The sequence below is a fragment of the Epinephelus lanceolatus genome, chromosome 8, assembly GCF_041903045.1.
Source record: "Epinephelus lanceolatus isolate andai-2023 chromosome 8, ASM4190304v1, whole genome shotgun sequence".
NCBI classification, from domain to species: Eukaryota; Metazoa; Chordata; class Actinopteri; order Perciformes; family Serranidae; genus Epinephelus; species Epinephelus lanceolatus.
In genome coordinates, this window is record NC_135741.1 from 2,587,867 (window position 1) to 2,611,455 (window position 23,589).

Genomic DNA, 23,589 nt, shown 5'->3' on the forward strand with positions numbered 1-23,589 from the left:
CAGCCTCTTTTTTAGGGTCTCATGTACCCACACAGATCTCTGTTTATCTGCTGACAGCCTCTCACCCTCAACCAGAGCTACAGACAGCACTCTGCCTCAACATGGCAGCAGCTACACACTGATTACTGCAGGATACACAAACTGTAGACTGATCACACAGGAAGGTTACGGTGAGGAGGTGATAGCGTGGTTGCCTGGCGTGCGGTGCATCTTGCATTTTGCAACCTGCCGTGTGAGCAGGGCGTCAGTGCTCAGTACTCACACACCAGAGTCTGAATGTTGTGTGTGTGTCTCACCATGTGACGTGAGGTCGTGGCGAGCCGAAGGATTCACAGTGCAGCATGACGTCTCCGCCCTCAGTGACTCTGTACACCACTCCGTCAGAGGACAGGATCTGAGGCGGGAGCTCTGAGGGACACACAGGACAGCAATACATCACTAACCAGTCACATGTTACAACGAGCTGAGAGGAGAGCGGCAGCGTGAACGTACCTACGACGTAAAGGTAGGTGTTGAGGAGGATGGCGCCGTGTTTGTTGGTGGCCTCACACTGATACACAGCGGTGTCAGCAAACTCAACATCCCTCAGTATCAACACGCCCTCTGCTATGCTCCGACGAGGATCAGCGTCCACCTCTGCACGGTCAGGAGGAGGAGGAGGAGGAGGAGGAGGAGGAGGAGAGCGGTGAGAGAGAAGAGGATGAAGAACAATCTGACACACTGTGAGTTTGTCAAACAGAAACTTTCCCAGCTTGAACACAAAGACATGTTGAACCAAGGAGCCGCCGTCCAACAGGAGACGCAGCAGCTGTGACAGAAGCTGAACTCATTTCTCTCTCACTCATCCCTTCCTTTGTCTGCTCCTTCCTTTCCTTACTACCTACCTCACTTTCTTCGTTCATTCCTCCCTCCTTTACTTTCTTTCCATCCTCCTCAATTTCCTTTCTCCCTTCCTTCCACTACTTCCCTCGTACCTTCCTAGTTTAAATTCCTTCCTTCTGTCATTCTTTCTTTCCTTTCTTTTAACTTCCTCATTTGTTTGTCTCTTCTTTACTTTCTCTTTTTCCCATTCTCTCTTCTTACTTCCTCATTCTTTCCTTCCTTCCCTCTTTGATTTCCTTTCTGTCTTTCTGTCACTCCTTTCTTTCTCTTTCATTCTGTCTCTCTTCTTTCTACCTTTCATTTGTTCCTTTCTTTCTTTAACTTCAGTATTTTTTTTAGTAATTTTTCCTCCCTTTTGAAATTTCCTCTTTTCTACCCCACTCCCTTTGTTTGTTTCTTCCTCCTACCTCTCTCTCTCTCTCTCTCTCTCTCTCTCTCTCTCTCTCTCTCTCTCCCTCCTTACTTCCTACCTTACATTCCTTCCTCCATTCCTATCCCAGGTTTGTTCTTTTTATTTCTTCCTCCTTGGTCCTTTCCTCTTTCTGTTTCCTTTTTTCTTTCTTTTGATTTTCTCTCCCTTACTTCCTCTCTTTCTCTTGTGCATCTTTTCAACCTTCCATATCTTTGTTCTTTCTTTCTTTCTTTCTTCTACCTTTACTCTTTTATTTGTTCTGCTTTCTCCCTTCTATTCTTCCGTTTGTTGTTTTTTCTCTCCCTTTATTTCCTTCCTGCTTCAATTTCCTTCCTTCTTTCTTTCTCATTTATCTTGTATATTTGTCATATTCTTATGACTGTGTACTTCTACACCTTGAATTTCCCTCTTTGGGAAAATAAAGTTTACCTTGACCTCTATCTTTCAGTCCTACCTTCCTTCTGTCTGTCTTTCATTTCTTTCTTTCTTTCTTTCTTTCTTCCTTTCTCTCCTTCCTCCCTTTCTGTCTCTGGGAGTCAGTTGAGGATCTTGGTGCATCCGTCTCAAGACAAGTATCCTCCCTGATTCACAGGAGCTTAAGAGGCTCTCTGTTATAGTGGACAATAAGTTGGACCGTCCGGAGCCAGGAAATGATCTCTGCTCTTCCCTGAAGCCTCTCTGTGGTCATCAAGCTTTGTTTAATACAACGAGACAGGTGAACTTTAAGTGAACCAGAAGAAAAGTTCGCTGTTAAAAAGTGCTGATCAGTCCACATTAAGATTAAAAAAACATCGACTCATTTGAGCGTCAGAGCCAGACGGAGCAGAGCAGCTCAGGACAGAAGTACGTTTGGACAAACAGCTGAAGTCATTTGCAGGAACAGATACTGAAGGATATAGAAAGAAGCTGAGAAATTTAATTAATGTTCTTGATGGGTTGTTAAGATTTTTCTTTATTTAAAGTTTTTAAGCCAGAGTTTTAAACCATAGGATACTTTATTATATGATTAAGCTCATCAACCACTAAAAATAATACAAGGAAACCGAACCTTTGGCTGGACACAAGCAAACATTAGAATGAGCTGTACCTGTGACTGGCTGACCGTTGATGCTCCAGGTGATGGCGGGGGTCGGGATGCCTTCAGCCTGGCACTCCAGTCGCACAGTTTCCCCGGGAGAGTACAGCAGGTTCTGAGGCTCCTTCACCCAGTACGGAGCAGCTGCAACACACAACACAAACAGCTGTAACCTACTGCTGCTGCTACTACAGACCTAAAAACAAAATCCCTAATCTTATTCATCAATCTGATGACAGGAAATAAAGAGTCTAAACAAACATGAAAGTAATTCGGTCCTCAGCAATACATCTTTTACTGATGCAGAGCAGCAACAGTGGAGGAGGTGAAGGAGGAGTGAAGACTGTGAAACACAGATTAAACAAGAAAGACAGAGAAGGGAAGAAAAAAAAGAACAGACAGATAAAGACAGAACAGTTCAACTCATTTTTTAAAATAAAGCCCAATATCACAAATCACAATTTGCCTCAGAGGGATTTACAATGTATGACATCCCTCTGACCTTGAACCTTCACAGCAGATAAGAAAAACTACAAAAACCAATTTCAGTCAGGACTACTTTTGTTAAAGGAAACTTCATTTCCATTTGCAGTATTATATTTGGCAGCATGGCTCGTTCTGGGGCCTCTCTGCCCTTCCATGCGCCTACATGGAACGCCTACGGCAGGGAGAGCAGCAGCAAAGACCTCACGGCAACAGAACACAGCAGCATAGATGACAAACAGAAACAGAAAGTCCCGCCCTCAAAAGCCAATCACAGTGCGTATAGCCATTCCCATACACTCGGACATTCTCTGTCTGAGTTTGTTCGGTTTTATGAGCTTTTTCTGAGATTTGAAGTTTAAAAATGGTCAAACGGTGTGCATGGGGTACATGCAACTCTGACACAAGGTATCCTGAGAGGCTGGGCGACCAGGTGTATTTTTTACACTTTAAACCACATCTCAAGCGAGAAAAGTGTCTCCTTTGGATAAAGTTGTGTGGTAACGTTAGACCACAACATCAACTCAACGTGAATAAGATTAACAATGATGTCTACATCTGTTCTAAGGTAAGTCAACATTGTGTTTGAGGCAACATATTGTCACTTTGCTGCAAAGAAATATAAAGTTATCTTTAACATCTCTAGCTAACGTTAGCTAAAGTTAGCCTAACGTTAGCTCCTAGCTGCGTTGTTCATCATGTCACCTTGTTTGCTGGGAGTTCATTAGCCTATTTTGTTCTAGTTTTGTACTTTGGTGATCGTACATCATTGTTAGCTGTTGTCCAAAGGGCTCTAGTTAAGCTAACGTTAACTTCTGGAGCTTAGCTTCATTAACTTATCTGTAATGGCAGAGATAACAAAGGTTGGCAAACGTTATGCTGAATGATTCAGTGTAAATACTGTAGCACCAAACTAACGGAGAGACACTCTTGGTAAAGATGGTAAAAAGGCCGTTATCCTTTTCTCATATTCTGAGCCAAAAACCTTAACTTCAGTGGCACTTTAACTTGTTGTCTTTGATGGTGACGGCAACCAGATGCGGTTCACAAGCGTACACTGTGACCTGTAAATTTTGGCTTGTAATTTAAGCTTTTCATCGACCTTCTCAACAATAAAATGATGAATATATCCCTCCAATGCGTAGTTTAGGCCCTTTTGGTTACTTCTCAATGACATCTGATCGTTATGTCTCCAAAAATCATCAGTTGCCTCCTGTGAAATGCCGTGTACTGTGACACCTGCCATAGCGCCGCTCACTGAATGTTGATAGTTTGTCCGAGTGAGTGAAGGGGGGCGTGGCTTAGCCATAGGTCAGTTGATAAGTCAGACACAGCGTGAAAAGGAGGAGCTGGGGCGGAGGCAGGTTGTAAAGAGGCGCCCTGAATGAGATCTGCCAAATGGTTGCATATAAAAGGAATCATGTGATCTGTCAGCTGACTCCCTTCCATCAATCAGCTGATCCATCAGTTGATGGAGCGATAATAGCGACTGGCTACGTATCATGCTGACGTGGAAGGACAGCTTTTTTTGGTCATTGTCTAACACCGGAAGTCACTGCCCAAGCGGCGGTTTTCGACGACTTCGGCGTGAGACCAGGTTGACTTAAGAAAAAAGCCAAGACATCTCCTCTTCTCATGACTCAATTTTTTTTATCATTTGTAAAAAAAAAAAAAAAAACAGTCTCTTGGGTTTCCTCCAGTTAATAAAAATTCAACGCTAAATTTCTTTAACGATGATAGTTACTTAAATAAAGAAAATATTTCCCATCACTTTTGCAGCTTCCTGTGACAACAGACTTTTAAAGCAGTCAAAAGTCATTGTGCTGTGTTCAAAGTGAGGGCTTCTCATGGACCGACAGCTCGCAGCAGCCTCTTCCTGTTCTCTGCCATCAAGCACAGCCTGAAAACTGACACGGCCGTGACTTGTCCACACAGCAGCAGGTGTGTTCCTACCTTCCACAGTGAGAGTGAAGGCGTGTGACACGGAGCCTACATTGTTGGAGGCTGTGCACTCGTACTCCCCGTCGTCATTCTGGGTGATGCTCTCGAAGTGAAGCCAGCGGTCATGGGCCTCCAGTTTCCCGCTCGTTTCATGCATGTGACCGTCCTTCTTTTTCCATTTGACCACCGGAGTGGGTCTGCACACAGAGACAGGAGCACGAAAAGAGGAAGAGAGAAAAGAGAGAGACGTGACTGTGAGACTGGACTGATCACAGAGGGAAGGGCGATGGACGGAGATGGATCGATTCAGACAGATATGGAGGAAATGAGAGCTGAATGAACACAGATGATCTTTTTAATGATGTAATATCCTATTTCATCGTAAAGGCAAGATTATAATGACTCCATTTATCGCCGTGGAAACGGAACTCCCAGGGGAAGGAGGATAATTAGAGTGAACACAAAGAAACAGAAGAGAGAGAAAATTATTTAACAGGATTAGTTTGAAACCTTTGTGTGTGTGTGTGTGTGTGTGTGTGTGTGTGTGTGTCATGAAGGACCTTGGAGATCCAGTATTAGACGCTCACCTGGTGTCAGACAGACAGATAGAGCCTTCATTGTCACTGTAAGTTCTACAACCAAACTTGGTGTTGGACCAATCCAGTTTGCAGCATATAAATGTGAACACATGCACCAACACACACTCGCTCATCACATCATTCTCATCATCACACACACACACACACACACACAATCATACCTATGTTTTTAAGATATGTGATAAATAGTCAGTAAAAGCAAGGCAGGGTCACTGCGACTATGCGCGCCGCCATCTTATACATCTAATCAATAGATTTAAACATTTAAGATACGAACCTGCAAATCAAATATCAACCTGTTTTTTTTAAATCAACCTCCTTCCAAAAATAAATAAATAAATAAATAAATAAAATAACCATTACAACAAGTTCAAAATGCAGCCGCTTGAGTTCTGACAAGGACCAGAAAGAGAGCACACATTACTCCCATCCTAGAGTCTCTGCATTGGCTTCCTGTTAGCTTCAGAACTGATTTTAAGATTCTTTTATTAGTTTTTAAAGTTCTTAATGGTCTTGGTCCTTCTTATTTATCAGATTTGCTTTTAACCTATCAGCCCTCTGGGACCCTCAGGTCCTCTGGTAGTAGACTGTTAATTATTCCAGAAGTTAGAACCAAAACCCACGGTGAGGCGTCCTTTTCTTATTACAGCCCACGTCTGTGGAACAGCCTGTCAGCAGACCTGAGGGCAGCAGAGAGTGTGGATATTTTTAAAGGCAAACTCAAGACCTGCCTTTTTAGTTTGGCTTTTAGTTGATTTTTACTGATCTACTTATTCTTATTTATTTACTTATTTCTCATCTATTCATTGAACTTTTTTAGACATTTTATCATTGTCATATATTTTAAATCCTTTATTTATTTCTTATTGATAACTTTTAGTCATATATCTTATATGCTTCTAAAGTTATCTATTTGGCAATTTATTTCTATTTATCTATATACTTTTATTTATGTATTTTATATATATTTATTTATTTATTTTTATTTCTATTTATATATATTTTATTGCTATTTCTATTTATTCTTATTCTATCTATTTATTTTAACACTTTAATTTTTAGGGTTTTTTACTGATATTTTACCTCCAGTGTTTCCTCACTGATGGCGTTTCCTCGGTTCTCTCAGGTCCTTGCACCTCACCCCGGGGTGCGTCTCGTGTTTTTATTCTGTGAAGCACTTTGTGTTAAAATTTACTGTATGAAAATGTGCTATATAAATAAAGTTTGATTGATTGATTGATAAAATAAAGTCTCATAATTGAACTGAACTGAACATCTGAGTCAAAGCAATAAATAACTAAAGTAAATATTTTAATCTGGAACTGAACATCAAACGTACAGTAAAAATCCAGATGGGAGTGATTTTTATTTTTTGAGCATTTATTTTTCCTCAAAGTCAAAGTTTTATAATTTTGCAACAGGAAGTGGTAACATTCAGTCGTGGACTTTCGCTTTAGCGTTATAAGCGCTGCAGCACAGAAACATTTAAACACATGTTGGACACAGTCACACAGCAGAAAGGAGATGTTTTCTCAACCCTCCCCTCTTCAGCTCCAGCTGGTGATGTACGTCGTCATGTGACTGGTGAAGGCTGCGCAGCCATTGGCCACTATCGGAGGCAAGTGCTGCCAATAATGATAGTTTGTTAAACATTCTATGGTAGCCAATAAGTCGGCCAAACAGACAAATCAGTCGATCTGTAGTCTGTACAGTACATCTCTGCAGAGGAAGACTGCTGAAGTGATATTTCCTTCATCACTTTAACAGCTCACATGTTACTGCTGTGAAGAAAAGCTGCTGATGAATGAAGAAGTTTATGCTGAAGATGGAATGACAGACACACACACACACTTTCACCCAGACAAACACACACTGAGCTCCTTACAGGCCTGTGGGGATACATTCGAGGGTGACGCTGTTCTCCCTGAGGGCCATGATGGTGGTGTGGGTGCCGGTGGGACGGAAGAGGCGGGGAACTCTGACCTGACTGACATCATTACCTGAAGAGAGAGAAGAGACATTTAAATCAATACACACTGCACTGTAATGTAGTCAGAGTAAGTGGAAGTCATTTTTCATCCTTGCTCTTGAGTTTTGTAAGATGTTATATTTTCATAAATTCCTGTATCACTGATTTTAGATAGAGTGTTCCTTTATTGCATTACACACACACACACACACACACACACACATACAGAGGAGGTGGAGGCGAACGTTCATTTATCAGTGTGGACGTTAGCGGAGGCTTCGATCAAATCTCACGTCAGGTCTCAGCTCAGTCTGAGTCAGCGTGGACTTATGGTGCAGCAGTAAATCTGACTGAGGTGGAGAATTATTATCAGATCATAATCTGACTGGCGTCTGAGTGTTTGCAGCCACATATTAATCACTTCAAATGTAAAGTCGCCACATGGACGCGTGCTCTCTATCACAGCTTTCTGTCTCTGTGGGACTGACTGAAGGATGAACACCACCAGTGCCGGCTCTATCTGACACTTTCATTTGTTTTAAAAACAACCAAACCAGAGCTTGTTTATATCATTTATCATTAAAACATCATTAAAAAGAAATCAATGAACCCTGCTACAGTGTCATTATTTTAATACTAGTAGCCCAGGTGAATACATTATTACTGGTGTCCGACTCAGACACATGTCAGTGTCTCCTCTGCTGCCCGAAATAGAAGCAGACCTCGGGCAGCCCATCGATGCATACATTTTCGATGCATAGATTTCTTTCCATACTGTGTTGTTCTGACTTACTTTGATGAAACTTTGCAGGCTGCAAGATGGAACCAGTTGGTTAAAATGGATCTGCGATGTCAGCATTTACACTCTAGCTTAGAGAAATTCCTCATTGGCTGTATTACATCTCTCTAAATTCAGAGGCGAGGCCTCTGAACCCAGGATTTATTGGGGCAGGACATGTTAATGAAGATTGTTTTCAGCTGCCACATTTATTAACGTTAGATTGTTAAATGAGGGCCAGTAAAACTACATTAGTTTTAGTCAGGTGTACTCTATTAGTGTGCAGAATTGAGGAATTGTATGATGATGTCATCAGAGTTATCTCAGGCTCAAGAGATTGTTAACAAAAAGCCTTTGTTATAAACTGGAGGTGTTCAACATTAAAGTTGAATTTATACTTGTATGTCAGCTCTTTGCAGAGCCTACGCTGTTGTGAGCATTTATAATGTGACGGTGTGTTTGTGTCACTCTGCAGTTACACCTCCAAAACACTAGATGGCGGCGGGGTTTCTGTGAAGTGCTATAAAGTTTAGTTGATTTACGACACACCTAAAACACATTAAACACACATTAAACATGGCTTAATAGAGACAATGTCAAACACAAATCAGCTTCACTATAACTCGCAGCATTCACAGACAAACACTTGTCTTTATCTGGACACATTTTCCCCACAAATACAACATGCTAACATTATTAGCACAAGTCTATGGCATTTTACATTGTATAAATTAGCCTAGCAGCTAGCAGACTTTTCCTCTTCTCATATAAAACCAGGAACAACAGCAACATGTAACAAAGGTAACGTTACAAAATTCGGCTCCATTACAAATCACAAGGTTCACTGACAAAACAACTGTCTTACACTAAACACGTTTTCCAAACAAATACAACATGCTAACGTTATTAGCGCAAGCCTATGGCATTTTACATTGTATAAATTAGCCTTGTGACTAGCGGAGATTTCCTCAGCTCATATGAAGCCAGGATAAATCACACACAAAACTTAAAATGATTTTTTGTGGAGGCTTTATTGTCTTCACAATTTATTGTTTCTTATTTGTGAAATTAAAGTAAATACAAGCTTTGTTTCCACTGTGGGAAATGGTTTCAGCTTACAGAGACAAACAGGAGGTCTGTGTCACTGCAACATGTAGTTAAATTTCTGGAGAGGTGCATGTCAGGCTACGGCGCAGGGTACAGCGTAGATTCAGCGCAGAAGTATAAAGCTGACTTTAGGAGGCAGGAAGGTTCTTATAAAAGGCGCTATTGAGTTAAATTATTGGTAATGTTCACACTGCTCACACTGTTTTTAACATGTGCCTCACAGCGTGTTCTGAACTCATCAAATACCGTTGCTTTGTCAATGATCTGAGTGTTAGATACCGACCCACAAAGGCACCTTCTGTGGTTGTATAATATGCATCTGGCGGCAGCAGTTGTTGACGCAGCAGCCGCCAACCAACATTGTCAGTCAAATACCGGTGTTATGTCAGTGGATGTCTGTGTTAGATACTGGTGCACAAAGACACCTTTCAATATGGTAATATTACAAGCTGGATGGTCCCTATTGAGCAGGTGAGAGGGAGTGTGGATAGGTCCAACAAACCCTGGACTTTCACCCTGGAATGTAAATACTTTTTTTTTTTATCAACATTGTAAGATTATTTTGACAAAAGACTGTATGAATGTAACTGGTTTCACAACGTGATTAGTTTGGTCATTAATCCGCCTCATGTTGGGGTTTGCTTACTTTCAGTATTTCCTTTATCTGTTTGTTTATGGGTTTGCAATGTGTGTGTGTGTGTGTGTGTGTGTACTCACTGGGCATGACAGTGAGCCTGATGGGAGTGTCAGGGAGGACGGTCCTGGCTGCTGTATACTGGGCGTTGCAGGTGTAGTCGTCTCTGGTGTCGCTCTTTAGAAGATCAGAAAAGTACAAGTTCCCATCCTGGCCGACCATCACTCTCTCACTCTGCTTGATGTGCACCATCTCTGAGGAAAACAAGACGACAGAGCCGGGACGGTTAAAACAAAGTGCAGGAAGGAGGGGGAAAGAAACCGTGAAGGCTGTTTCAGTTGAAAACAGGAAGGCTCTTTAGTGTGCTGCAGTATTGACTTACACTAGACGGACAACTTAAAAGGCACTACTTCATCACACAGGCGGAGAGAGAAGGGAGGTCAAGAAAAGGAAGAAAAATGAGAAATATAAAGAGCCCACAAACATCAGCTGACAGTACTGCATTCATTAGTTTGAGTGGAAACGGTCTGCAATGCAGCATAGCCATGCAAATCCCTCCAACAGGGGCCTCAGCTGGAGCCAGAGATGCAAACAAAATCCTACAAAGCTGCTCAGATTTCAGAGACTTACAGAGGCAGACAGACAGACTGGACCACTACCAGAGACACAGTCTCTGTTGGTCTGTTTGTCGCACAGACTGTCAGCTAATTAACTGGACAGAAGACACAAAATGAAAGACAGACTCACTCTTGTCCATCCAGTGGATGAGCGGAGGATCTGAGCTCTGCGGAGGGCGGCAGGTCAGGACCATGCTCTCGCCCTCGAAGGCTCTCAAATGTATTTTCTGTTGTTTGGCCATAACTGGTTGAGCTGAAACACAAAGCAGCAGATTGTTAGTTAAGAACTTCATGTTGTACTTCAACGTAAATTATCAGCCTCATCGAGACATCTGTCACATTGAATTGATTTTCATGACATGAAACATGAAACATGATGACATTTTACACTGTCCCACTCCTGCTGATTCAGTAGAAATCTGGAGTTCCGCAAACCCAACAAGTTGCTCTCACAGTTCACATTCACGTCTGTAAAACACACAGATCTGTTGAAATTGCACTTATTTTTCTTGAGACACCTCAGACTTCACCTGCATCATCATGTGACACCCATGTGACCCGCAAATATGTATTTAAAGATGGCGTCTTTGGTAGCTGAGTCTGAAGAAGAGCATCTCACTAGAAACATCACTTGTGGACAGGGGTGTAAATACAGTACAGACAGTGGAGGCAGGGCGGTTGCACTGGGGCCTATGGGGTGAGGGGGCCCATAGAGGGAGTGGGCCCTCCAACTATATACTGAGCAGAAAACTAGCCAGTAGGAATCTATAACAAAACATGTTATATGCCTACTCTGCATGAACTATAATGAACTATGACAAATTATACAGTTAAATAAATAATGCCTTATTTCTGTTGGTATTTTTGTCATTACCAAGTCTCTATGTGATCATGTGACAATAAGATAATACGGTAGCTAGTTTAGGCACATGACAAGTAACTAGTGTGCCCTAGGGCCACGACATAATAGCGTGCACTGGGGCCCTTTGTAAATACCTTACTGCTAGTAAATTGCACTTCAGGGAGCCGCAGTGTTCGGACTATTTTTCTGTTGTTTACAGAACATTATGATGTCACAGTGAAGCTGACCTTTGACTGTCCTGATATAAAATGTCATCACTTCATGGTCATATCCTGTTTGACATTTGTGTGAAATTTTGTTGTAATCAGCGTAAGAATTCTTGATTTATGGCCAAAAACATGTTTTGTAAAGACACAGTGACCTTTGACCACCAAATTCTTTTCAGTTCAGCGGTGACTCCAAGTGGACGTTTGTGCCAAAGTTGAAAAATTTAACAGGTAAAGGTAGCACGCACATCCCAAAGAACTTAATGCTGGGTGCTGGACCAAAAGCTAAGTATGAAATAAAAGATGAAGTCCGCACACCAGAAGCTGCTCCTTGAACAATTTATTTATATATATTTATATGTTACTATACGATACGATACTTTTACGTTCAAAGTTGAAAAATTTCCCTCTAGGTGGTCTTGAGATATTTTCACAAAAATGGGATGGACGGACAGACAGCAGCGCAGACGCATTAAAAAGACCCTGAGGTCAGAATGACCCTCTGAACTGTAAACACAGCAGCACTAACCTTTATCTCTCTGCTCATTTGCAGTTTCTTCTGTAACACCTCTGTTCAGTAGATGATGCAGCAGGATGCTGCAGCCACCCTGCAGTGAGTCACAGCTCTTTTCCTGGCTTCACAGTTTTTTATTCCAGCAGAGGCTGTTACCATCCAGCTTATTCTACAGTTTTTTTCCCTTCCTCTGTACAGAGATTGGTTTTGTACTGTATATACTGTATTTATTGCTCTGCAGTTGCTGTAACAGTTTTGATGACAGGAAATGGTAGGCATGATGATGCAGAGGGGAGGAGGGTGTAACTCTTACAAACAATGGCAGGGTTGTTCACAGCTGTAGGGAAATGAAATGAGAGATGCTTTGCACATAGTAAAAACAGCTTATTCGATACCATCATGTGACTCATCGCCCTGTGCCACTTCACATCCTGTAACTGAGCCTGAACGAGCACTTTGATGATTTCCAACCAGCTCTGTGTCATCGCAGTGTGGGCAGACGAATAAGTTTGGCTTCCCCCCATGGGGGTTAGGGTGGGGATATTTATAGGAATATAAATGATCAAGAAATGGACACATTTGGACTTAACCTCTCTAACTCCGCCAGGACGCAGACATCCTCGCTCCCCTCCTCCTCTGTTAAATGGTATCTCCCAGGCGCACTACGTCATCAAACCATGTGATGTTTGGTATTGCCGGATTCAGGAAGCTCTCGACTTTTCAAAAATAACATTGTTTTTCTTTTATTTATTATGTGTTTCGCACCAGAGCAGCCTAAACACACAAAGTCCAAAATTGCGATGAGTGGTGACAAGTCATGTCATGCCGTTTTTCAACGGGAAAAGTTAAAGGATTACTCGTGATCTTATGTGGAGCTGTTAGCGGGGACTTAGCTGGTTTATAAAAGGTAAGAGTCTCACTCCTACCACTATTTTTGGCTGAGATATACCGTCTAGAAAGTGGGATCATAACTTTCACGTTTCATATGGCTTTATCTGGTGATATTTTATGGTGTTTCTGTGTCATAAACAACATCAGCTATCATAATCACACCTGATTTCAATAAGGTACAATGTTTGAAGCTGGCTGAGTGTTGTTTGATCACTGATAGTGCTGTTTTGAAGCAGAGTGACTGACTTGTCATTTGGAGCTCCGCCTGGATCTTTTCATGGTAAAAACACTGTAGAATGGTCATACTTTGAGCAGTCTTCTTCAAATTTGAAACAAGTGTTCATTGATAGTGTGCCTACAGCCCCACAGTGTCATTTACCTGCTCAGATGAAGCCACAGACAGTTATTCATCCTGAAATACATTTTTTATTTTATTTTAGGCAAAATCTTCAGTTTTTTACTGACTTCAGAGGCCCATTACTCTGACTCTGTATCACCTAGAGTGTTTCTGACACTTTCACAAGAAACTTCAGGGAGTTTCTTTTTTTTCTTTCTGGCAAGACCTCATGCATGCATGTAGTCAGAGCGGTTCAGAAGCTACAGTCATTTTAATTTGGGTATGTCATTTTAGCGTTTTTGCTTCAAAATGGGTTAAAGGGGCACTTATCCACCAGCTTTGTATCATAATAATGTGGGTAGTGTGCCCTCCATCTAACCAGGGCGTAGATCTCCCTGCTCCCCTTCCAGCTGGCTCTCCCAGGCTATTGCTAGAAAAATGCCCACCACCACAGACATGAGTGGTGTCAGATGAAGAGGCAGACCCACCCCTCTCTCTGTCTCTCTCAAACTCGGATCAAAATCCAATCAAACTGTAAAACTGGGCAGTACTGATCAAATATAAATCAAGATTATGTTACTGCACTGCCTATTTCTCATCTAAAATGTTTTCAGAAACATGTTTCAGCTTCCTGTTTAACTGTTATAATGAGATCGTTTGCTACCAGCCGGCTGCCATTTAGTCAAACACAAGAGTTTGCCAGTAAATCTAAATGAATTATACTGGTGTGTGTGGTTTCTGTAACATGAACCCAACAACTGAATTGTGTGAAAAGAATCCAGCCAAGCTAACGATGTGTAGCATCACCATATTGACAGAGGTTTGAACATTGATATTTGTTTGCTGACACACTGCTGCTGTCCCTTCCTGTTATCGTCTGCCATAACCAGAGTGTGTTTATCAGAGGCTGAACTCAGTCAGGTGACACTCTGACTTCCCAACACCGCCTTGTGCCTGGCAACCCTCATGCACCCTCCCGGCCGAGTGACGCTGCAGCTCTGTCTCCGGGAAATGGTTGCTACGGTAACAAGAGATGAGAGAGCAGAACAGGTGGCCCCAGTAAACCTCACTGAGTCACTGAAGTGTGTGCGTGTGTGTGTGTGTGTGTGTGTGTGTGTGTGTGCATGGGAGGAGGGATTTGTGTCGTACTGTACATCCTTGATAACATTTCATTCACTTGACATCGACTGTGTGAATCAGCACATGTGAAGATCCTGTTGGACGTACAGCACCCTGCGTGCGGCTTGTTCTCTGTAAACACAGTATGTGCGAGTGTGTGTGTGTGTGTGTGTATGACTCACCTTCTACGATGACCTGTATGGTTTGTGTCATGGCGGTCCCCAGGGTGTTGGAGGCAAAGCAGCGGTATTTGCCTTCGTACAACTCCAGGGGCTCCTCCTCTTCGGCGTACAACGTCCCGGACTCATTATGCTCCGACCCGAACAACTTGCCATCCTTCATCCAGCGGAAACTACAGAGGAGAGAAGAAAGCTTTTCATCACGTCAACAGGAAGTCAAAGTGATTAAACATACAAGGAGACAGACACACCACCATAGTGGTGGTAACATAAGATCAGGTGGATATTATTCTCAATTTATTTTAGCATCAACAAACCCCATGTGTTCCAACTCTACTCTCTCTGTGGCTCTTGGCTCTCAGCCCACTGTTTCTATTGATGACGTAAATCTTTATAAAATATATATATAGTTTAATTTTTAAAAACAGTATCATTTGGTGGTTTCTTTCCCACCCCCAAGATTTAAAGAAGCTTTGTTTTATAGTGCTTGCTAATTCCTTAAAGACAACCTCCCACAGACATACTGTAGGCCTACAGTAAGCGCATACAGCCAGCAGCAGCACCGGCACACCATGAGGACAGAAACAGAGGGCTCGGTGGGGACGGAGCACCTGCTGCAGCAAGCCAACACACCGCCTGTGGTCATTTCGACTTGACCAGCAGACTTCACTACAAGCTGATTGGCTGTTGAAACAGGTGACGTGCTTTATAACCAGCCGCCGGCCATTTGACCAGCTGAGTGTCAGGTGACACCATCAGCCGGCTTGAGTCGAGCTCAGACCGGCCAGTTCACAAATCTTTGGTCTGAACTGGACTTTACATTCAGGTATCTGTAGAAATCCTGCTTTTCTAGTCCAAATGTCTTTGATATGTCCCGATAGCTCTTTAATTTTCCGCTGGAGGTGACCGAACAGAGAGATGTGATATCTCTTTTAACCCAGAGTTAACGCCCTCCTTTAATGACACATGGGGCTCTAGTTTCGCAGACCGGGCGAGGCGGAGGCGCAGCGCACCTGCGCTTCACCTACTGGGTGTGGCCAGGTGGATTTTGCAAGTTTGGCACACCATGCGCGCTGGCGCAGCTACTCCTCTTTCCCACCTCCGTCCCTCCTACCTGCGCAAGTTGGAAAGAGGGAGGAGAGAAGGCATGGAGTGGGTTTTACACACATCACATCAGATGAGCCCCTCTCCTCGCCCTTAAATGCGCCGCGCGAAGGCGTAATGAGAGTTTACTCAGTTCGCCATGGCAGAAGAGAGCAGCAGCATCAGACAGCCAAACTTCTCCCAGGAGGAAACTGATGTTTTGGTCCAGGAGGTCCAAGCTCGCAGTGTCTGAATATACGGAACTGCGAGCAGACCTCCACGGGCTGATGATGCAAAGGTAGCCTGGGAGGAGGTCACCACAATTGTAAATCAATGTTGCGTTTCTCTCGTGTGCGCGCGCTCTCTCTCTTTCTCTCTCGCAGTCTCACTCTGTTTCTTTTCTTTTGACTTTTCGAAGATGACAGATGCTGAATATATACTCCCTATCTGATGCTGTGGCTGTTTGTGGTTGGCTGAGAGGGATGTGAACTCATTAGTTTGCAGCTGTGTTAATCAAATCAGTTTGGGTTTCCATTACGCGTGCCAAACGTGCCAAACGGTGCCAAACGGTGCCAATCCCCTTTGATCTGACATCAGATGTGACGGGACAGTCGATATAGAGATACATTTATGTGCTGATTGCAGATAGTTGCATTGAATAGTGGTTTTTGGGTATTTATTGCATCGTTAATGTGCCTGATATTCTGGAAACCTGCCTGTGAGGTTTTGGTGACGTGTGCGCACTGTCCGCCGGTCAGCCAAACTTCGGCTTACACCGGCTGCGCTCCCCCTGTGCTGACAGTAGACCTGGTTTCAGCTGACGAGCTTTAAGTGCACCTTTGGCGAAGCCTTTTGGCACGAAACTGTCACTGTGCCAAGCTGGATCTGTCGACACCTCCCCCTGCTGCGCCGCCACACCCATCTCAGCGCACCTCGGTCTGCCAAACTACCAAACTGAGCACGCCTCGGGTTGCGCTGCTCAAAACTAGCTCTGCACGGGGTTCGCCACCCTGCACCGCGCTGCGCCGCGCCGGGAAACTAGAGCCCAAGGTTACAATGGTTCTGCTCTGTGGAAAAGCGTCCTGCTTCAGGAACCAGTTTAAGAACCAGAGGGGTACCAGAGCAGGAATGGAGCTCAGTGGCACAGAGGAGAATTTGGTTGTTACTACTTGTACTTGTTAGTAGATAACCTACAAATGTAAATTACATTCTTTCACTGAGCCTTTAAAAAATAAAGCTATGTATTTGTGCAGTAACCAATGGGCACAGGACTTTTCCTGGGATTTGTCAACAGTAACACACATATAAAATATCTCTAAGAAAACAAAATCGAAATGTGAATTTGAGAAAGAGAAGAACAGGAGTGAGGTAAGACAGAGCAGGCAGGGAGGAGTGGGTGGGTGGGAAGGAAAAGACAAAGAGAAATGGAAAGTGAGAGAGATGATTTTGTTATTGCTGTGATTTTATTAGAGGAACATTTATCGCCATGCCAACAGAAAGGCCAGAGGGAGGAAGTGGACAAACACCCAGACACATACATATGTCTTGTTTGTCCATTATATTTGTCCACTCTGTTGCATACTGCAAATACACACACAGACACACACATACACACACGCTGAGTAAATGACACACAGGTCTAGTTGTTGCACGTACGTGGGTGTCGGGTTACCAGAGGCCTCACATGGCAGATAGATGTCCTCAAGAGAAAAGGCTGTGTACGATGTCGGCATCTTTGTCAGGAGCGGAGGCTGTAACACTGAACACACACACACACACACACACACACGCACACACACACACATATATAGTAATGAAATATTTTGGGACGCACAACTGATGGTGCAGTAATTACCACTGAGCACAGGCGAGAAAATACAGGTGTACAAATATTCTCCTTTATTACGGGGACAGGTTGTCAGTGATGTACACTAACGGTAGCCTACAGTTCACCCCACAGCCCTGTCACATGAGCTCCTTCATCAGCACCACATGTTCCCAATGTCTTTAACTGAATTGAAACCGGATCCATATTTTATTTACCAGTATTAATAGTCTGCATTCGTACCGCTGACACTCGGAGTGTAGAGGCTTAAAGTTTCAATCATTTATCCATTACTTTTGACGTTTTCAACTGTTTACTTTTAGCTTACCATTTAAATCATTTATCCATTCATTCAATCAACTATTTTGACTATTTAGCATTACGTGTTACTAACGTTAACTATTTAAACCTTTGAGTGTTGTTACTTTTAGCAGCTGTTTCAACAGTTTGTCCATTACTTTTATGCAAACCATTTAAACTGTTTATCTATTAGCTTTAGCATTTATTTCAATCACTTTTCCATTGCTTGTAGCAATTAGGTCAAATGTTTATCCATAATTTTCGCTAATTTCCTCCATTTACTTCAGCTAATACTAACCACAATATATCCAGTATATCTATAGAGTTTATTTAAAACTTGACCAGTTCGTCCAATGTGAACACAATTGTTATTGCAAATTAACTCGTTCTTCAAACCTACTACATGACGAGCTGATGAAAGCATACATGAGTCTAGTGGACTGTAACTATTTTTTGTGCAGTTGGGTCCACGTCTGAAATGACTGCTGTCTTGTTTTTGGATGGTGAGTCATCTGCGTAATAATAATAGTAATAGTGTCTCTTGATTTTGCACAGTGGAGGCACCGCTGTCAGGCTAACGTTACTGGCAAACATTGGCTAACTTTGGCTACTATTTTCCACTCAACTTGTTAACTTTTCCCAGAGGTCTGGTGAAAGGCTGTTAAAATTCTGGGTCATGGCTAAAAACATGGAGAAGTAGTCTCATTGCATCCAACTTGAGATGTGTTTAACACAACGCTCAAACACTAATATTTGATGGTCGTTGGCTCCGCCTCTCCAGACTGCAGATGGAGGATTTTCCTCTCCCCTATACATCCCACTGTTTGATGGACTTAAATTGACTTTTGTTTTTTCCCAATGTGATCGATTGGAACAGCCATAGATGCAAATCCATTTGTATTTTTGCAGTGTTGGTAGTCTTTGCCTCCAGTTGCCTGCCCTCCATCTGGATTTGCGCACCAATGCATGAGGTAATATGCCAAGAATCGATTAGCAGCATGACTTCAACTCCACTGTATATTTCACTGAGCTGAGACTGTCGTGCTAGATAAACATCTGGTTTGTCATTGCTAGATTTCTCCATCTTTGAAATTTGCTGGGTTTCTACAAGACTGTCAGCAGACCTAAATAATTAATTTCAAATCTTTAATTTCTAGCTCATATTTTATGATTACAGTCAAACCCACAAAACAAATAAACAGCATGTAATGGACTAATGCAACCACATCCTGCTCTAAGTGCCCGACTGAGGGACGTGAACACATGAAAGCCTGGTGAAAAAGTCAGAAAACTGTTGAAAACCACAACGAGCACTGTGACTCAGGTTTTTTTCTGTCTGTTCATGCAGTAAGAAACAGAACTTTTTTTTGCTCTTCGGTTTTTGCATGGATTAAACAAAGGAGTTAAAAATGTTTCTTTAGAGATGCTGCAAGGTGGATTTTGTCACCTGTCACAGGTAGCTATATCTGACATTACAGAGGCATCAATCTTCTTTACTAATTTTCTGCAAAATATAAAACTCAGATGTCTAAGGATTACATGCCAAGGATCAGGTAAAAAAAAATGCGGGTAAAAAAAATCATTAAATTCTACATGGAAAAGCTCAGAAAATGCTCGAGGACCACACTAAAATAAGACCCTTTTCAATTCTGGAGACATTTTGGAGAAATTTCATTTCTTTTTGACAGCAGTGACTTATTTTTAACTGCAGGGTCTACCTGTCCTTGCAGTGTAGACAGAGAAATGTTCTACTGTGTCCAAACTTTGAAATGTCTCAACTATTTTCTCCAAAAGTTGCTCATCTGACACAGAAGACGAAGACAAGTGTCGGTGAACAGGTCTTCAACGTCTGCTCTGCGTGGCTACAGGGCTGCAGGGACGGATGATGGAGGACTAACAGTCAGCGGCTGAAACAAGCAGTGACAATAAAGCAGACTGGACTGACGGCCTCCATCATCTAGATTTGTGGCGGTGAAGTGTCGCTGACATAAGCGGCCATCACACATAACAAGGAGAGTCACTTACTTTTATGCACTTTATCTGTTTGTCCGCACGAAAGCAAGAAAAGGAGAGCAGAGAGAAAACACTTAATCAAGGGCAGAAGTTTAAAAGGCTGTAGACTCTCACACACACACACACACACACACACACACACACAAATATATTAGTGGAAGATGCTGATGGCAGATTTATTCATTTTCTTGATTATAAATAATGTTGACGCTATAATGACTCCTCGTCTACAGGAGTTGCCTTCCTCTCAGTTTTCTGACTCAGACACGATGGCGTCCCGGATCAATTTACATCTTTCCCCTCTGTGTCTCCTCCTCTACCCTTTCTCTACCCTTCCTTCCCTCCCTCCATGTTTCTTCTCTGTATTCTGTTCATCTCTTCACCTTCTCTGTCCTTCTTCATCCATCTCTTTCTTCTGTGCTCTCATTTACATCTTCTTCTCCATCCCTCTCTTATTCTTTTCTACTCTGTCTCTTCCTCTTTCTGCCACGCCCAGAGGAGGAGGTCACTGGCTGAAGGTCGAGCTGAACCCGACTCCTCCTCTCCTCCTCTGGGACCATCACTGCTGATCCAGCTGACCTTTGAACTTAACCTCCAGGGCCAGAGGTCACTTTAAACCTGATAGTGTGGATAAGTGTGTTTGTGTTTGTGCTTATGTGAATGTGTTTAAATGATAAGTTTGTGTTTGCTGAGACCACGTGCAACATTCTTTTCTTTGAACATTTTCAAGATTTATCAACAACTGTTTCAAACAAAGACCAGATCAAACTGACAAACAACCAAGACCAGAAAAATGACATGCAGGAAGAAAATCATGTGTTACCAAAGAGTATTTCCTGATTCTATTCATTTCAGTGCAGTATGAAAATTAACTTGCTTACACTTGCTTGAAACATATTTTTATGTTTCAATGCTGTCCAAGTCCTAGTTAATTTCATGATGCTGAAATTAATAAAAAACAGTGGCCGACAAAATCTAAATGTATTTCTGAGAGATGAAGTTAAAATAAATCTTAACTTGTGACCAGGACATAAACCTCTATGTTTGTTACATTATCTGGGAGAGCAACTCAATCACAAGAATAAAAGTTGGTATTGTATTTTTCTGCGAACCATAGACATGTTACATTTGTACCTTTCATATCTAGATACTATGTTGAAACTTTGTTACTATGCATTTTAATTTTATGTTGTGGCAATGCTGTGGTTAGTTTTAAGCACAAAAAACGTGGTTAATGTCATGAAAACATCATGCTTTAGCTTAAAATAACTCATTTGGCCGCAACATACACAGCTGAAAATGTCCCAAACTCTAGGTAAAAAAAATACCCCATCTTGTCACCACTAACATCGCTGGAAATGCCCCCAAACATTTGCTAAAGCATACCTGCTTTTGTCGCTGCAAACATGGCTGGAAATGTCTCAAACTCTCAGAAAAAAAAAAAATCTCTCTTGGTGCTACTAACATGGAAATGTCCCAAATTCTTGTTTAAAAAATACCCAGTTTTGCTGCTATTAACACTGTTGGAAATGTCCCAAACATTTGCTAAAGCATACCTGCTTTTGTTGCTACGGACATGGCTGGAAATGTCCACAACTAACATTAAAAATACCTCTAAACACTTGTTAGAAAATACTAGTTTTTGCTACTAACACAGCTGGAAATGCCCCGACCTCTCGTTAAAAAATAGCTGCTTTTGTCGCTGCAAACATGGCTGGAAATGTCTCAAACTCTCATAAAGAAAAAAAACCTCTCTTGTTGCTACTAACATGGAAAACTCCCAAATTCTTGTTTAAAAAATACCTAGTTTTGTCGCTATTAACACTGTTGGAAATGTCCCAAACTTCCACTACAAAATACCAGCTTTTGTAGCAACAAACACAGCTGAAATGTCCTAAACTCTTGATAAAAAAATACCCACTTTTGTCGCTACTCACACGGCCGGCAATGTCCCAAACATTTGCTAAAGCATACCTGCTTTTGTTGCTGGTAACATCACTGGAAATGCCCCGACCTCTCATTAAAAAATACCTGCTTTTGTCGCTGCAAACATGGCTGGAAATGTCTCAAACTCTCATAAAAAAACAAAAAATAAAAAAATAAAAAAAAACTCTCTTGTTGCTGCTAACATGGAAATGTCCCAAATTCTTGTTTAAAAAATACCCGGTTTTGTCGCTATTAACACTGTTGGAAATGTCTCAAACTTTTGCAACAAAATACCGGCTTCTATAGCAACAAACACAGCTGAAATGTCCCAAAGTCTTAAGTCTTGATAAAAAAAATACCCACTTTTGTCGCTACTCACACGGCTGGAAATGTCCCAAACATTTGCTAAAGCATACCTGCTTTTGTTGCTGGTAACATCACTGGAAATGCCCCGACCTCTCGTTAAAAAATAGCTGCTTTTGTCACTGCAAACATGGCTGGAAATGTCTCAAACTCTCATAAAAAATAAAAAAAACCCTCTCTTGTTGCTACTAACATGGAAATGTCCCAAATTCTTGTTTAAAAAATACCTGCTTTTGTCGCTATTAACACTGTTGGAAATGTCCCAAACTTTTGCTACAAAATACCGGCTTCTATAGCAACAAACACAGCTGAAATGTCCCAAACATTTGTTAAAGCATCCCTGCTTTTGTTGCCGGTAACATCACTGGAAATGTCCCAACCTCTCGTTAAAAAATACCCGCTTTTGTCGCTACTCACACGGCTGGAAATGTCCCAAACATTTGCTAAAGCATACCTGCTTTTGTTGCCGGTAACATCACTGGAAATGTCCCAACCTCTCGTTAAAAAATACCCGCTTTTGTCGCTACTCACACGGCTGGAAATGTCCCAAACATTTGCTAAAGCATACCTGCTTTTGTTGCTGGTAACATCACTGGAAATGTCCCGACCTCTCATTAAAAATTACCCGCCTTTGTTGGTTTTGAACATTGGTCTGCTTAGGAGCCATCTTGCTTAGGTTTCATGTAACATATCTGTGGTTTGCAGAAAAATATAATGCTGACATTTTCTTTATGTGAGTGGAGGGGTGGAGAGTCCTGTGTTTTTATATTAATTACCACAGAGGATATTGTTGACAGAAACATTTGAAAGGGAAATACAGAGTGGGGAAAAACACTTCCAGGACAGACACACTCTTTGACAGTGAGAGATGTTGTCGGAGGAGGAGTACTCACAGTCTTTGGGGATGTGGATGGCTCCCTGAGCGAACGGAGGCATGGAGGAGAGGAAGGACAGAGGGAGGAGGAGGAGGAGGATCAGGGGGAGGGCGGGGGAGCACGGCCCCCTATAGCCCGTCCACCGATGCTGTGACACACACATCTCTCAATGTCCCATGAAAAGTGACGCGAGACACCCACACACTCATTAACAAATAAAAAAAACACACACCCTCCCACCCTATGCACCCAACCAGACACACACACTTCAGGGAGCTCCCAGACCCTCTGGAGAGTGGAGACGGGTAAACAACTGTGTTTTAAGTCGGGGTGTGTGTGTGGCTTTCACAGTCTGAAGTGAGGCTCTGATTGAGGCTCCCTCTCTGCCAGGCCCACGCTCCGTGCTCCTGCTGCCGACTGTGGAGGGGAGACGAAGAAGAAGGAGGGAGAGGAGAGGGAGGATTGACCCCGAGAACAAAGGAGGGATGAAGGGGGAGGAAGGGAGGGCACACAGGACAGAGACAGAGAAGAGAAGAAAGACATCATTAATTTCATCAAACATAAATCATCCCAGAATAAGACAAATATTAATTTACTCC

At 42.4% G+C, this 23,589-nt stretch overlaps 1 protein-coding gene across 3 annotated transcripts in view; it reads right to left on the reverse strand.

Annotated features, from left to right (window-relative positions):
* LOC117258534 (neural cell adhesion molecule L1.1-like) overlaps positions 1 to 23,589 on the reverse strand; it is a 69,397-nt gene that overhangs the window by 21,942 nt on the left and 23,866 nt on the right. For 2 of the 3 annotated variants that reach the window (XR_013491913.1, XM_033629537.2), the window contains exons 2-12: positions 23,009 to 23,407; positions 19,839 to 19,853; positions 17,345 to 17,447; positions 14,609 to 14,778; positions 10,628 to 10,750; positions 9,964 to 10,134; positions 7,278 to 7,392; positions 4,806 to 4,990; positions 2,382 to 2,513; positions 493 to 636; positions 297 to 408 (exon numbers count right to left, since the gene is read on the reverse strand). Coding sequence is in view for 2 of the 3 variants with exons in the window: in XM_033629537.2 (XP_033485428.1) it covers positions 297 to 408; positions 493 to 636; positions 2,382 to 2,513; positions 4,806 to 4,990; positions 7,278 to 7,392; positions 9,964 to 10,134; positions 10,628 to 10,750; positions 14,609 to 14,778; positions 17,345 to 17,447; positions 19,839 to 19,853; positions 23,009 to 23,153 (1,415 nt within the window). In the remaining variant the exon portion in view is untranslated. The remainder of the gene's footprint in view (positions 1 to 296; positions 409 to 492; positions 637 to 2,381; positions 2,514 to 4,805; positions 4,991 to 7,277; positions 7,393 to 9,963; positions 10,135 to 10,627; positions 10,751 to 14,608; positions 14,779 to 17,344; positions 17,448 to 19,838; positions 19,854 to 23,008; positions 23,408 to 23,589) is intronic. The other variant, XM_033629539.2, reaches the window with a different exon arrangement.